General features: G+C 45.2%; 1 protein-coding gene across 3 annotated transcripts in view; it reads left to right on the top strand.

Annotated features, from left to right (window-relative positions):
- The window catches only part of kif26ab (kinesin family member 26Ab), a 124,297-nt gene that overhangs the window by 92,914 nt on the left and 14,465 nt on the right, over nt 1–16,918 (top strand). For 2 of the 3 annotated variants that reach the window (XM_029730131.1, XM_029730132.1), the window contains exons 5-9: nt 8,257–8,449; nt 12,609–12,818; nt 14,094–14,187; nt 14,733–14,995; nt 15,875–16,058. In XM_029730131.1, the coding sequence (XP_029585991.1) occupies nt 8,257–8,449; nt 12,609–12,818; nt 14,094–14,187; nt 14,733–14,995; nt 15,875–16,058 (944 nt within the window). Of the gene's footprint in view, nt 1–2,073; nt 2,623–8,256; nt 8,450–12,608; nt 12,819–14,093; nt 14,188–14,732; nt 14,996–15,874; nt 16,059–16,918 lie in introns of those variants that run through there. The other variant, XM_029730133.1, reaches the window with a different exon arrangement.

Genomic DNA, 16,918 nt, shown 5'->3' with positions numbered 1-16,918 from the left:
GGGAGAAAAGAGGGGGAACCAAAGAAAGGCAATGTCAAGGATGGTAAATGGGGCCAACATGATAATTAGGCTGGAAAATGCCCTGTTACCTAAAGAGCCATGGTGCTGGGCTGAGGAACAGAGACACATTTTCCCAAACAAGCTAATGGGTGCGCCGGCTAATGACTCTCCGGTCCAGAGGAATTTATCTTGCTAATTTGACAAAGCCTGAATAGGGGGCTAGGGACATTATTGACAACAGGCCAAACTGTGAAACAGCAGGCGGGCACCCCCCTGCAGGCAGCCCCAAATATAGATGTCCATTGTGTCATTAACAAAAGCCTAGCAGAGCCTTTATTTCTGATGCCAGTGCTGCTCTTCCATTAATCTTACCTTGGCTCATTTATATATATATTGCAATAGTTATCTGTCCAAAGGGTCTATACAGAGGGTGACATTGAGGAGCTGGATGGACAGTTTGGCCCAATGGTGACTCCCTATACTTACCCCGTTTTGATGTACACATGAAACCACACCAAGCATGATCCCAATGGGTGACACTGTCACAATGACCAATGTCCACATTAGGTTGGTCTTACAGATATTGATCGCTGTCAGCATTGGTCTGAAGGTGGTCTGTGGATTTGTAGGTAGGTGGTGGCCAAGGGTGGGTGGGGTTTGCCTTATCACTGCCCAAAACACCAAGGTTTCATATGTGAAATGAATTGGATTTATCTCAATGTAAGACACTGCACAAAAATTGTTGTATGCGTTATGGGGGTATTATAGATGATATATTCTAGATAGTTTTGTGTCTCACACTCGACTGTAGCTCAGATATGGGGCAGTGTGTCAGAAGGAAAGCTCTGTAGTCACTGGATATGTCTGCTCAATGGCAGAGCCACTCTGCTCGCCCTAATGGTGTCGAAATCAGACTGCCTATTAAACAGGACCAGAGAAGAGCTAAAAGGCTTGCTGGTAAATTGGCAGTTGTGGGAATACAGGCTACTTTCAAACTAGCTTCGCCCACTCACACACAAAGCTTTCCCCTTTTTACCCTTGACCAGACCACTGAGTGAGTGCACTGTCTGTCTCTGTCGGCCCTGCATAAATCTGCCTCTCTACCTGTCATCTGTTCATTGTCTGTCCTCCTCTCTCTCTTTCCATTGAGTGAAAGCATCGTTCAGCCAGCATCTGATTCAGTGGTCTATCCATCTTCACACACTTAAGTATCTCCCTTCTTATCTATCTGTCACTCCTTACAATTAATTACATTATCTCAACTAACTAATTACATCCTCAGTTAAAGACAAATACACACACACACACACACACACACACACACACACACACACACACACACACACACACACACACACACACACACACACACACACACACACACACACACACGTGTGCACTGTAGGCATACTAACCTAATCTGTTTGAAGCAAAAGAAGAGAGGGTTCCTTTATGCATGAAGTATTTATGCGACGTGTGTGTGTGTGTGTGTGTGTGTGTGTGTGTGTGTGTCTGTGTGCATGTCTGTGTGTGGAGACAGAGAGAGCGACCGGGAGCAGCCAGCAGTAGCGCACTGACACCTCATCTGGCTGTCGGAGGGAAAAGGGGCTGGGCTGAGAAGAGAGAGAGAGAGGAGAGAAAGACACGGCAGGACAGCTACCAGCATTTCTCCGGCAGAAGGAGCAGGGTTGAAAGCCGGAACAGGAGCAGGAATTCTCCCCATTCCCAATCCCCCCCCAGCCCAGGCTAACACTGGTTCTCTCTCCACCTCCTGGCTGTCTCTGACTGATACCTGCTGCCGAGCCCTCCTCCCTCAGCCTGTGGCACGGGGCACAGGAAAGGACACAGCCATCAGGACTCCCTGCTACAGCCACACGGCAGAGATGTAGCAGCATGGATTAACTGGGAGAGAGAAAAAGAGGGAAGAAATAAACACAAACCAATGGCTATTGGATGAAAAGAGAAAAGGAAAGTAGTGAAAGAAGAAGACAGAAAAAGAGACAGTGAAAGAGAAGAAGACAGAAAAAGAGACAGTGAAAGAGAAGAAGACAGAAAAGGAGAGTGAACGAGAGAGAGAGAGAGAGATCTGAGTAGGACCGTCTTGCCAGACTGCTGGAGAGCCTGCCTCTGTTGGAGGTATTGCATCTTTGAACTGAGACTGAACTTTTGTTTGTGGAGAGGTGTGGACACAGAACAGGCGTTTGTTTCACTGGAATATGTACAGAGGAGGAGGTGCTTCTCTCTACTCGGACCTCTTCTCCTCCTCTCCCTCCATCCTGAGAACCTGTCTGGACCCCCTGGACCTCCTTACTGGGACCTCTGCTATCCACCCCATCCTCTCAACCCTTCTTGGATTTGTCTCAGTCCACTATGATGACGTTGGTTCCCCCCTTCCTCTGTCCCCTTGGCTCCTTACAAACCGCTGTGCAATCAAGTGGAAACCTCAGTGATTGCAATCGGGGGTAAAAAGGACACCCCTTGCCCCCATCCGTGACGGCCCCGCCTCTTTCTGCTCTCTCCCTGCGTCTCTGATGCTAAAGTAATGGAGAACCCTGGACATGGAGACATGGACCCTAAAGTTGAACTTGGGCACTTTCATTAGATAATGGATTGGAAAGAGCTGTAAGTACTCTCTTTCTCTCCATCTCTTGCACTATCTTGCCATTTTATTAGATTGTATTTAGGCACTATTGGACAATTTACTCTTCAGTAAACCTTCTTAATTTGCCATGTATGAAAAAATATCAGAGGGACTGAGGCTTCTTGTTTACTGCCTACCCGCAGCGCTGTATTGCCTGATAATCCTCTAAACTGGCTGAAATGTGTTTGGTGTATCTGAGCATGCATTCAGATATTCAGACCCAAGGTGTGTACTGAAACGGCTTCATTAGTACAGAGATGGGTGTTGAACAGGTGGGCAAGCTGTAGTGGGTGAGGGAATCCGAGCCTCTCCTCCCTCTACATTTTCCATTGAGCGCACACAGGCAGCTCCCTCTTACTGGGAAGGCGAGAGTGAGAAAGAAAGAGAGAGAAAATAGAGAGGGAAAGCCATGTGACAAGCAATTAATTTCCCCATTAGGGTATGTGTGCGTTGTTACAGAGGCGAGCACTCAATGTTATTGCTCATCACCCATTGAGTGGTTCTGATGGAACAACAGAATTAGACACAACCCTGACTCTCTCTCTGATCTCTCTCTCACCTTTCTCTTTCCCTCCTTTCAAATAGATGCACATGCATTTTCTTCTCATTGTGTGACTGGTTTTAACCCTCAAGGTTACAGGCATACCCTGCAATGCCGTATGGGCACTTAGAGGGACCGGGGAATAAGCAAAAAATGGAACCTGTGAATGCTATGCAAATGTTAATTGTAGTTCACTGTTTGTTGCCGTGTGTCTTTGTCATGTTGGCAGATTCCTTTCATCTCTACGACAGCACCTCTGAATGTATCTAATCTGAGAGAGAAAGAGAGAGAAAGGAGAAAGAGGGAGAGAGAGAAGAGAGAAAGAGCCTTTGTCTTGAGCAATGAATGTGTAATGCAAACTCCCTGTCATACATGTGCAGACTGACATCTACACACACACACACACACACACACACACACACACACACACACACACACACAGAGAGAGAGAACATTGCTGAGTTTTTCTTTCCTTTTCTTCATCTCACATTCATCTATTCCATCTCATTTTCTCCCTCACACTCTCCTTCTCACATGCTATCACACACAGACTGGTCCCTAGGGAGAGCCTCCTCCTGTAGCCCTCTTGGATGTAATAATAATTTCATCAGCCAGCGGTGTGTTCCCTGATTGTGCTCTTGGGCTGTCGCTGCAGGGGGCGTGCTGTGCTGTACTGGGGAGGTGGGGAGGGGTGGGGCTGTCACTCCAGTGGGGTAGACGGGGGTATATTTTGATAGCCGCCCACCTTGTCCGGAGGAGCCCAGAGCAGCACTAATGAGCTCAGGCTGCTGGGTTCTCAAGCAACAGTCTCTCGCTGAGACAGACACACGTGGATGGACAGGCTCTCTCTCTCTTTCTCGCTCTTGCTGTAGCCCTCCCTCTTTTCATCTCTCATTCCATCTTCATTTCTCTCTGTCTGTTCCTCTTGTTGACAACCATTTTTTGTCTCTTGCGACTCTCCAATTCTGAACTGTGTGACTGAAAAGTGTTCAGTGCATATGAATTACCTGTAGATGTTCCTTTACTCTGACCTTGACTTTTAAGTTGAGGTGTGGTTGTAACTGACACACAGTAGTGCCATATCGCTGGCTGTTATAAGTGTGGCTTAATGTTACAGATTTACATAGCTGGTAATATTGCAGTTGGACTAAAAGGAATGTGTGCGTCTCGCTCTGTTGGCCTTGTGACCAGTCTGTGCCACTCCAGCGCTAACTCTGAGTCGTAGAGAGAGATAGACGGACAGAGTGAGAGAGAGTGAGAGAGAGGGAGAGAGAGGGGAAAGAGTGAGAGAGTGAGAGAGAGAGAGAGAGAATGAGGGAGTGAGAGAGAGTGACAGGGACTTAGAGAGAGAGAGAGAGAGATGACCGTGGATTAATGTAGAGTCCCATCACACAATCGGATCTTACCCTGAGAGGCGTGCTAAATGCCAGAACAGTGGAACTGCGTTAAGACAACCACTTAACGAGATGGACTAACTAGCCCACAGTACTAGGAGAGATCTATCTACAGTGCCTTGCAAAAGTATTTATCCTCCTTGGCGTTTTTCCTATTTTGTTGCATTATACAACCGATTTCAAAAAGCCTTTACAGTGAAAGCAAAACATTAGATTATGTTAGGATACCACCACAGCAAAAAAACAACAACACAGCTATTTTCCTAGCAAGGACAGCCATTTTCCAAGCAAGGGTAGCCGTCCAAAAGCACAAAACCAGCTAAAATTATGCACTAACCTTTGACGATCTTCATCAGATGACACTCCTAGGACATTATGTTAGACAATACATGCATTTTTTGTTCCATCAAGTTCATATTTATATAAAAAAAACATTTTACATTGGCGTGTGACGTTCAGAAAATGTATTCACCCCAAAAACTTCCGGTGAATTTACAAAAATACTCATCATAAACGTTGACAAAATACATAACAATTATTTTAAGAATTATAGATACAGTACTCTTTTATGCACCCGCTGTGTCAGATTTCAAAATAACTTTACGTAGAAAGCACATTGTTCAATATTCTGAGTACTGAGCCCCAAGCTATTCAGTTAGCCGTCCAGCCACGGCATCCACAAAATGCTGAAATATGTTAAAAATATTATCTTACATTTGCTGATCTTCGGCTGAATGCACTCGGAAGGTCTCCCACTTCCACAAGAAATGTTAATTTGTTCGATAAAGTCCATCATTTATGTCGAAATAAATCCGTTTTGATGGCGCGTCCAGATCACCATTCCAAAATGCATCTATCCACCGTCGACGAAAAGTTATAAAGTTCCCTCAGCGTTTGTGGAAACATGTCAAACCATGTTCACAATCAATCTTTAGGGTGTTATTATCGTAGAATTTCGATAATATTCCAACCGGACAATAGCAGATTCATTACAAAAGAAAAAGAAAAATGGCTAATCCTTCGTGAGCGCGGGCGAGGTAAGGCAATGACCCCAGGTTGACCACATACTGTTCCGGGTATTATTCAAATTGTATTCTAGATGCCTCAAACGAGGTTCTAATGACTGTTGACATCTAGTGGAAGCCTTAGGAAGTGCAATATGACATCACAGACACTGTAGTTTAGACAGAACATCATTTGAAATGACTACAGCCATCTGAGGTCAAACTTCCTGGTTGGATTTTTCTCAGGTTTTTGCCTGCCATATGAGTTCTGTTATACTCACAGACATCATTCCAACAGTTTTAGAAACTTCAGAGTGTTTTCTATCCAGATCTACTAATAATATGCATATCCTACCTTCTGAGTCTGAGTAGGAGGCAGTTTAATTTGGGTACATTTTTCATCCGGCCGTGAAAATACGGCCCCTATAGTGAAGAGGTTAAAAAAAAGTGGTGCGTGCATATGTATTCACCCCCTTTGCTATGAAACCCCGAAATAAGATCTGGTACAACAAATTACCTTCAGAAGTCACGTGATTAGTTAAATAAATCCACCTGTGTGCAATCTAAGTGTCACATGATCTGTCACATGATCTCAGTATATATACACCTGTTCTAAAAGGCCCCAGAGTCTGCAACATCACTAAGCAAGGGGTACCACCAAGTAAGCAGCACCATGAAGACCAAGGAGCTCTCCAAACAGGTCAGGGACAAAGTTGTGGAGCAGTACAGATCAGGGTTGGGTTATAAAAAAATATCCGGAACTTTAAATCACTATTAAATCCATTATTTTAAAAAATGAAAGAATATGGCATCCCAACAAATTTGCCAAGAGAGGGCCGCCCACCAAAACTCACGGACCAGGCAAGGAGGGCATTAATCAGAGAGGCAACAAAGAGACCAAAGATAACCCTGAAGGAGCTGCAAAGCTCCACAGCGGAGATTGGAGTATCTGTCCATAGGACCACTTTAAGCTGTACACTCCACAGAGCTGGGCTTTACGGAAGAGTAGCCAGAAAAAAGCCATTGCTTAAAGAAAAAAATAAGCAAACACATTTGGTGTTCACCAAAAGGCATGTAGGAGACTCCCAAAAAATATGGAAGAAGGTACTCTGGTCAGATGAGACAAAAATTGGAGCTTTTTGGCCATCAAGGAAAACGCTATGTCTGGCGCAAACCCAACACCTCTCATCACCCCAAACCCAACACCTTCATCGGCAGGGACTGGGAAACTGGTCAGAATTGAAGAAATGATGGATGGTGCTAAATACAGAGATATTCTTGAGGGAAACCTGTTTCAGTCCTCCAGAGATTTGAGACTGGGACGGAGGTTCACCTTCCAGCAGGACAATGACCCTAAACATACTGCTAAAGCAACACTCGAGTGGTTTAAGGGGAAACCTTTAAATGTCTTGGTATGGCGTAGTCAAAGTCCAGAACTCAATCCAATTGGGAATCTGTGGTATGACTTAAAGATTGCTGTACACCAGCAGAACCCATCCAACTTGAAGGAGCTGGAGCAGTTTTGACTTGAAGAATGGGCAAAAATCCCAGTGGCTAGATGTGCCAAGCTTATAGAGACATACCCCAAGAGACGTGAATAGTTATGCATGCTCAAGTTTTCTGTTTTGTCTTGTTTGTTTCGCAATAAAAAATATTTAGCATTTTCAAAGTGGTAGGCTTGTTGTGTAAATCAAATGATACAAACCCCTGAAAAAATATTTTATTTACAGATTGTAAGGCAACAAAATAGGAAAAATGCGAAGGCTGGTGAATACTTTCGCAAGCCACTGTTTTTCTCACTCTCCTCACCAAGTCTGTCTATCAGGGGACTCAGTGAATGGGGGATCCAGGGATCAGTCATGTTTTTCATGGGACATGACCAGGGCCCCCCTAACAAGCTTCACCTATAATCCTGAGTAACATATGAAATGGCAGAACATTTCTTATCACAATCTATAATGTGAACATTCTATGAGAACAAACATTTCCATTGCCTGTAAGGCAACATTGTGCCAGCCATCCTTACCTGTCATGTTCCTGTCATGTCCTGTGTTGTTTGAAGAAGATACATGGATCCGTTTAGTGTACATTAGCACCATAACAACCACCAGCTGACCTACTAATAACACAGGTGTCATGGCGGCTTGTCTTATGTAGAAACCTGCAAAGCTCTGCTGCAGAATTGGGCTTGATTGTGTCTTTAGTTCCATAGCAGTGCGTTAGCAATTGCAGTGCTGAAATTAAAGCATTTGAGATGTTTATGTTTGTACTGTTTTGAATTGGATAACTGGAGAATTTTACAAAGCCTTGGCCACAGGTAGGGAGTGGGGAGTTGAAAGAGAGGTAGCGTTGGGAGTGGTGGCACAGCGCCCTTCTCCTGTCGACTTTGTTTACTTTGGCAAAGAGAAAAAGGAGCTTGTTGACCTTTCCGCTACAATCTCAGTGTGGCTTCTAAAGGCTCTGCACACCCTCACAAATGTCAACCCTGACCATTAAATCAATCAGCTGAATGATTATACAGCCTTCTCTCTGTTGGATACCTCACTATGAAAAAGATAAATGCCTGGTGGCTCCTATGAAGTTTATCTTCCTTCCTGCCCAGCACAATACAGATGACTGGCTAATGTGTATGTTTTTGAAGTTAGGCTGAAACCTTCTTGTGTTTGCTCCTCCCAGGGCAGCTCAGAAGCTGAACCTCTCGTCCAAGCGGAAGAAGCACCAGCCTCCCTCCCTGCTGCACCCTGGAGCCCAGGAGCCCTCCATCTACCCCACCAACTTCTGCGGCATCCTGCAGCTCTCGCCACCCCCCGCCCCGCCATGCCTGCTCCGCGCTGTCTCAAAGGTCAAGGAGAACCCTGGGATGGGAAAAGTAAGGAGCAACAGGCATTACTTGTATACACAAACAGGCCTACAGTATGAACACACACGCATATGTTTATTATTGACTGACATTTAAATGGGAGAATGCACAGTGGCGACGCATTAGTACATAGACAGCCAGTCGTCTGGCCCAGTCCATACAGATGCAGACAGATAAGCCTGCTGGAATGTCATGAATTCACTCAGTTTGTTATGGCCGCATTCCTCCCTCTGAATGGACTACAGTTTGTGAGTGAAAGAAAACACAACACTTCAATCCAATTCACTTACCCAGAGTCAGATGAACTTGTGGATACCATTTTTATGTCTATGCTTGCAGTATTAAGGAAGTTAGCGGTAGTTTCGAGAGTCAATGCTAACTAGCATTAGCTCAATGAATGGAAGTCTACTGTTATAGTAGCAATGCTACTGTACCTGAAGGAAGTTTCGCTAGCTTCCTTCATACTGCATGCAGAGACATAAAAATGGTATCCACAAGTTCATCTGACTCTGGGTAAGTAGAACAATGACAGAATCTCACAGTATCTCTTTAAAAGTTAAAAGTTTGCAAACATTACTACAGCGTATTCCAATATTCATTCCAATGTTCTTACACATCACTGCATTTTTTTATAGTTCTATTGCCCAGTATTGGCTACTTTTTGTATATAAAGCAGTTCTTCAGAGACTCTCCCACTACCCCAGCTCACGTATCAACTGAAGATCAAGCAATTTTCAGACCCACTCTTTGGACTGGCTGGTTCTAATTTTTCCCCACTGATCTGGGGAAAAATTATTTTAGTTTTATGCACCCAGCTCATGGAATAGGCTTCAAGCCACCTTGAAATTAGACTCGTTGGTCTCCATTGGACAGTTTAGATGGAGTTTAAGGGAGGTGATATGTGAGAGTTGTTTGTTCTGATGAATCTTGTTGTATGTATTGTATTGATATTATTTATTGTATGTTCATGTTCACAGGGCTCCCTTGCAAATGAGAGCCTGGTCTCAATGGTGACCCACCCTGTTTAAATAAAAGTTAAATACAATTCCTGCTAGCTGCGTTCCATAAACCTCTTGATGAAATCGAGCAGGATGGCGATGATTGGTCTGTCAATAGCGTTAGTGCTGTATAAACACACCCTTCCTCTAGGGTTTATTGGGTATTGTTTGCTGGGCTGAGATCCTGTATTTACATAGCAGAAGAAGTCCCCTAACAAGATTAGGTCCCACCTGGTTGGGAAGTTGTTGCTTACTCTGCCAAATTTCCACACCATTGAGAAATTGTGAATCTCACTTCATAAAACACCAGCATTATTAACAAGCTTCCTCTCCCTCCACCTTTTACTGAGCTAGACATTATGTATGTGACAACCACAGGGTTGTTTTGAAAAGGAAAATCAGCTTGTTTACAGCATTGTTCTGAGTTTATAACCTCAGGTTACCTCTTCATTAACTAAGCTGTTATGGGAAACTCAATCTCTGTCATTGTGTCTCAGACAGTACTGCAGTTTGGAGTCACCTGGTTCAGACAACCAAGAGTTCACTGCTGTGAAACAATGCATGTTTGAGGAACCACAGCCAACACGATTTGAGTTGCCAACATTCTTTTGTCTACGGTAGACAATTAATCCCAGCTCCTTTCCCTCTAATCTACCGTATGCATTTTCTGTGGTCAAGAATTGACTGAAACACTGAGAGGCATAGGTGATGTTTTGTTATGTATTTATTTAAGACACACATGTCCATCCATGTGTAGTTGATGTCATTGCTGACCCAGGCGATGTGTCAAGTGGAGGATTTGGACATGAGGAGGGGTGGCTGCTGGGGTAAAATCCCAGCTAATGGATTTCTTGGTGGGATCAAGACATAGGAGAACAGGGCCATTAGCAGAGGGGCCGAGGTGTTAAAATGCAGCAGAGGCTCCAGACGATCCTCACCGGCCACTGGTATCACATCTCTGCCAATGTAAATATAGAAGCTCTAGACATTAGCTATTGCTCCCCCGCCCGGTTGGTGGGCCGGCCAGGCTCAGCAGTCATATATGGAAACCTGTTTAAATGTAATTTGCTTAACATATGTACACGTCAGTCATGATAACAGCCCCCCATGGAGCACAAAGAGAGTTTGCACTCAGCTGCCGGAAAGCCAGAGAGGAATTCCCTCTGTGGCAGAATGGGGTCGCCACCACACATTGTTCCTTAACGCCAGAGCCAGGATTTGTGGCAATATTTATAAACAAGCCAGGGGAAGAATGGGCCTTTTGTGTGTGCACGGATGGCACAGGAGAGACACACAGAGGATGAAAGGACCAGCCCTGTGTCAGTTTTGCTGCCTTTGCAGAAAGGGGAGGTGGGGGAACAGTTAGAGTTGTAATCGGCAGCCTCATATCGCACAGCCTCTCACTGGCATCATAGTCGTTTTTGTGTGATGTTTTTTAAAATATTTGTATTATCCCAGGTTTAATTTGTTATCAATGCATAAAGCTCGAGCTGTTTGTAACCATGGAGGACGAGGAGAAGTGTGCCGATGCACTTGTTTAGTGGATTGACTACCACTATGCTAAACCCTAAACACACTGAGCTGTCAGGGAGGAGAAACACCACTATCCATTCCTCTTCCTGACAACACAGATGTTTATGTCTCCTGTCTGTCATCCTACAAGATAGTCAAGGTTGAGTTTTCACAATCAAATGTTGACAGAATGAATGAGGATGTTTTTCTTATCAGAGGAACCATCCACTCCTACCTGTTCTTTATAAATGGTGTTGCAGTTGTCATAGAATAAAAAAAGGTGTGATTGTGTTTGAGGAGGCTTGGCAGGAAGAATGACAGATGAAAACACACACACACACACACACACACACACACACACACACACACACACACACACACACACACACACACACACACACACACACACACACACACACACACACACACACAGCTTCCATATAACGTGGTGTGCATGCAGATGAAACCTTACTCCACTTTCTCCAGTTCAGGAAGTACCATCAGACACAGCTGGCAGAATGGCTCTGCAAGTCATGGCCATAACATAGTTACAACATTAGACTAGATGAGAAATGTCATGGCCATAACATAGTTACAACATTAGACTAGAGGAGACATGTCATGGCCATAACGTAGTTACAACATTACACTAGATGAGACATGTCATGGCCATAACATAGTTACAACATTAGACTAGAGGAGACATGTCATGGCCATAACATAGTTACAACATTAGACTAGATGAGGCATGTCATGGCCATAACATAGTTACAACATTAGACTAGATGAGACATGTCATGGCCATAACATAGTTACAACATTAGACTAGAGGAGACATGTCATGGCCATAACATAGTTTCAACAACATTAGACTAGAGGAGTCATGTCATGGCCATAACAGAGAGACATGTCATGGCCATAACATAGTTTCAACATTAGACTAGAGGAGATATGTCATGGCCATAACATAGTTACAACATTAGACTAGAGGAGACATGTCATGGCCATAACATAGTTTCAACATTAGACTAGAGGAGACATGTCATGGCCATAACATAGTTACAACATTAGACCAGAGGAGACATGTCATGGCCATAACATAGTTACAACATTAAACTAGATGAGACTATATGTTCCCATGTTGCAGAGCTGCAGTCAGAGTTGCTCTTGGTCCAGAGAGCAGCCTGCTGGTTGGATAATCCCTCAGCATGGTGGGCGGCTCAGAGTCACAGTCATTTAAGGGCCCATATTACATTCACTGTTATGATTTACAATATCATCGTTACATTAACACCATTAGGCCCATGTGTTGACCCACGAGTGGCAGCTTAAATTGCAAAGGTGGTCCATTTGTCAGGGGTAACCTTTGTCTCCATGGTAACAGGCACTGTTGTGTCCATCATCGTTGACTTGATGGAAATGATGTTTATCAAGATTCAGCGTTGCCATGTGATTTCAAGATGTCCATTTTCTCCCCACTACAAATTCCTGCCATGTCCCCTGTAGCTCTGTGTGTATCATGTTAGCTATTTTATGTGCCTGCTTTATCTGTGTTTAATGTGTGTTTTTTCACCATATGTTTGCTTAAATGTATGTTCTTTGCTCTCTCTCTCTCTCTCTCTCCCTCTACTCTCCTCTCCTCTCTCCTCGTGTTGCAGGTAAAAGTCATGATGCGTATCTGCCCCTCCCTGGAGGCTCCTGATTCGTCAGAGTCCATGTCTTTCCTGAAGGTGGACCCCAGGAAGAAGCAGCTGACCCTTTACGACCCCTCGGTCAACGACCGCGCCAACTCAGGGCACAGGAGAGCCACCGTGGCCGTCCCAAAGATCTTCGCCTTCGATGCAGTGTTTACCCAGGATGCCTCTCAAGTAAGGACCAAGCAATTGAGGAGTGTGTGTGTGTGTGTGTGTGTGTGTGTGTGTGTGTGTGTGTGTGTGTGTGTGTGTGTGTGTGTGTGTGTGTGTGTGTGTGTGTGTGTGGCGGTGTGTGTGTGTGGCGGTGTGGTTGTAGGGGGGCACTCTTTCAAGGGTAGGAGGATATCTTCATGCTGGCTGGGTGCGGTCCAGGGGCTTAGTAGAAAAATGCCTGCCTTTGGTTGGGGGCATTCTTCCCATTATGGGCCCTCAACAGCTGGCCCTTTTAAGTCTGGGGAATTAATTGAATTCAGTCCGGTTATATCTAACCTCTCTTCTCCCAGTCCAGACCTTATAGTCTATTCGAGCCATGCCCAAATTAAGATCAAAATGGAAGGGCCAGACATTGAGGACATGTAACATCCAGACAAAAATTTTCCATAGAGGTCTGTTTAGAAACATTTGTCAACAAAACCATTGAGATTTCCATTGATCACTCAGTATCTTCTGAACTGATTGTTGAAGAGATGAGATCTAGCAGTGAGGCAACATGCTGTTAGTACCTACTAAAAAGGGAACATGAACCATTGACTCAAGCTTTGTGTTGCTCCCCATAGAGCGTACAATCTTTAGGTTTGAGAAGCTGAACCATTAGGGATCTCATCAAGCATTGGTAGAGTCAGTAGCTACAGGGTCTACAGCATGGGTCAGTGTCTCCACAGTGGGGGTAAGGTTCAGAGCTTCCTCCATCAGATACATCTCCTCCACAGTAAGCCAGCTGATATGAGCTGATAGCCCTGCTCCTGCTCCAGTAAGGCAGACTGAGACGAGGCTGCTAGATTGTGCCGCTGGGACCACACTGCTGGCGGCTAACAGTAACAGAAAGCTGTTCTGCAGTAAGAGGCCTTGTTATCTGTGTTATGTATGGGAGGAGATCTCTGTCTGCAGCAGAAGCCTTGCCCCCAGTGGAGCCATGGTGGTGAAACAGATTGTAAAGATGAGCCACACATTCCAGCATTTGTTCCTTTTGACGACGCCCTCTGAATCTGTGATCAGAGCCTGTCTTCCTGATGCTCCTCCTGTGTTTGATAGCTAGAATAATGTTTTTGTAGAAATAATTGGGAATTCTCAAATAGAAAATACTTTGTACGTGTATGTGTTTGGCAATGACTTGATATTTCCTATTATGTTGGAATGTACACAATTCTAAAAGGGGAATGGCAGATATACGCTCTTTAACCACTCCATCTCTCTCTATCTATCTCTCTCTTTCACCCTCTCTCCTTGCAGGCAGAGGTGTGCTCAGGGACAGTGTCTGAGGTCATCCAGTCTGTGGTGAACGGTGCGGACGGTTGCATCTTCTGCTTTGGGCATGTCAAGCTTGGTAAGCAAGCCCCGCTACTCAACTGAAAACTGGCAAAAGGACTTTGTTAGACAAAGAAAAGTCTCCCTTTATCGGTTTGATGCCCACATTCACAAATGGATTAGTGGTGCAGTGGAGTGGGCTGTGGAGAAAAGAAGACAGTGGGGAGGGGCTAGTGAGAGATGGTGGGGGCTGGAGGGAGAGAGACTTCTATATAGAGGCTGCAGGGAACAGTCTTGAATTAAAACCACTGTAATTCACCTGGACTCTTCACCCAGTCTGGGTGAAAAGTCTAATTGAGTCACCCTTTTCTTCTCCACTGTGCTCATCCTCCAGGGATTGCTCCTTGAATCACCCCCTTCGTAAGTTCTTAGAGATACAGTAGATTCCCAATCAACAGGTGTAATGCATTTTCCTCTCCTCTACACATTCCAGACAGTATTACTAGTGTTTCTTAGTTTATCGGAGGGAAATTAGCAGCAGGCTGCTGCCAACAGCACAGGACTTGTATATTAATATCTCCATCCCCCTTCCCCGCCGCCTCTCACCCTCTCCTCCGTCTCCAGGCAAGACATTCACCATGATTGGCAAAGATGGCTCCACCCAGAACCTCGGCATCGTGCCCTGCGCCATCTCCTGGCTCTTTAAGCTCATCAACGAGCGTAAGGAGAAGACGGGCACGCGCTTCTCTGTCCGTGTGTCTGCCGTGGAGATCTGTGGGAAGGACGAGGCGCTGAAGGACCTTCTGTCTGAGGTGTCCACGGGAAGTGTTCAGGACGGACAGTCCCCAGGGGTCTACCTGCGTGAGGACCCTATCTGTGGCACTCAGGTGAGGAAAAAAGGTGGCCAGACGCGTGCCTGTTTTCCTCCCTTTCTTTGTTCTCACTCTCTATTTACTCACTCTCTGTCTCTCTCTCTCTGTCTGGTATATATTAGTGTCTGTGTATTGATCTGATTCTCACTACTACCTACATCTTGTCTACCCCAAAGATTATCTGTTTTCTTTCATATCTCAGGTCTTTCCTCTGTATAATCTGATCCCATATTTCACTGTTTTACCTATCTCAATAATCCCTGCGCTATATTCTCACCAAAGCCATCCACAATGTCGCTGTCTTTCTTCATACCTTTTTATTAACTCCCCTGTCAGCATGCTTGAGCATCTATTACTCCTGCATTAGCTCTGGCCCTCTGGATAGCAATGGGACTAATTGGGGGGTGGGGGGGATTTGAAGACACTGACAGGTGTTGCCGTCAGATGTTGTTTTTTTGGGCTCTGTGTGGACCGTGACCTCAAAGGCTGCCTGGAGTCCTGTGAAGCTCCTCAAGGCTTCTCCTCCAACCACGTGATGTGGGCCTCCTACTAGATGCTCCCCTCTCCCCTCTTTCCTCCCATTCCCCACTCCCCCCTCTCCATACCCCACCACCACAACATCCGTGTGGAGGGAAGTGCCCCTGCCTCCTGCTCCTCCATTACCTTCCATAATCCCCCTCCCTCTGTGTGCATACCTGTTTCTTTAATTGCCCCCAAGACCCAATCTAATGGGTAAGAAATGTGTGCCTAGGTCCAATTACCTGGCTATCCTCTCTCTGTCCTCTTTCTCTTTCCTTCCTCCGATTCCTCCGACTCTTTTTCTAACCCCATACTCTCTCCTTCTCTTTATTCTCCCCCCCTTACCCTTACCTCGCCTCTCTCTTCCCCCCTCAGCTCCAGAACCAGAGTGAGCTCCGCGCCCCCACGGCAGAGAAGGCAGCCTTCTTCCTGGACGCGGCCATCGCAGCACGCAGCACCAGCAGGCCCGACTCAGATGAGGAGGAGAGACGCAACTCTCACATGCTGTTCACACTGCATATCTACCAGTACCGCATGGAGAAGAGCGGCAAGGGAGGCAGTGAGTACAACTGCTACTACTTCTACAGGTAGTCTAGCAGGTAAGAGTGTTAGGCCAGTAACCGAAAGGTCACTGGTTCGATTCCCCAAGCCGGCAAGGTGAAAAATCTGCCGCTCTGCCCTTGAGCAAGACAGTTAACCCCCAACAACAACCCCGGGCACCGATGATGTCAATTAAGGCAGCCTCATGCATCTCTATGATTCAGAGGGGTTGGGTTAAATGCGGAAGACACATTTCAATTGAATGCATTCAGTTGTGCAACTGACTAGGTATCCCTTTTACTACCACTACTACACTAAGCATATCTATCATTACTACATGATTTGAGGCGCTCTCTGATCTCTAGTGTCACTCTGTGTGTTTTTGACAGTGATGGTGTCGTATTTTCATTCATCATTCTACTATACTATTTATCATTAACCCATTCGATTCAACAAATGCTCTGGCCTTTTCGATTCATCCTACAGAGATGAATGCACGGAACCATATTTCTGCACATGAACAGAATTTTTTTTCTTCCACTGGCTGATTACGGACTTAATCGAGTAAAAGAAATGACCAAGAATTGAATGAAGACTTTATTATGCCTTAATGATAGTGTTAATTAGCAGATGTAATTCCCCCCCATCAGTTCTGCTGCTGATAATGGTAGTTCTACAGATATCTGTGCTGTCAGAGATTACCATCATAGCCAAAGGAGACTGCACTGGGCGAGATGGTGGATAAAGCCGCAATAAATCTGAATGGATAACAAGCCTCCAGCCTCTCATTTGGAATGTTTATGGATGGGTGAAAAAAATAGACTTGTTTGCATTCATGGGTTGTGCTTAGCGGAACGAGAGCGTGGATTTGAAGCACAC

This window comes from Salmo trutta, chromosome 33 (genome assembly GCF_901001165.1).
Source record: "Salmo trutta chromosome 33, fSalTru1.1, whole genome shotgun sequence".
Classification (NCBI taxonomy): domain Eukaryota; kingdom Metazoa; phylum Chordata; class Actinopteri; order Salmoniformes; family Salmonidae; genus Salmo; species Salmo trutta.
Note: the sequence above shows the minus strand (reverse complement) of the source record. Positions and strands in the feature narration are given on the sequence as shown.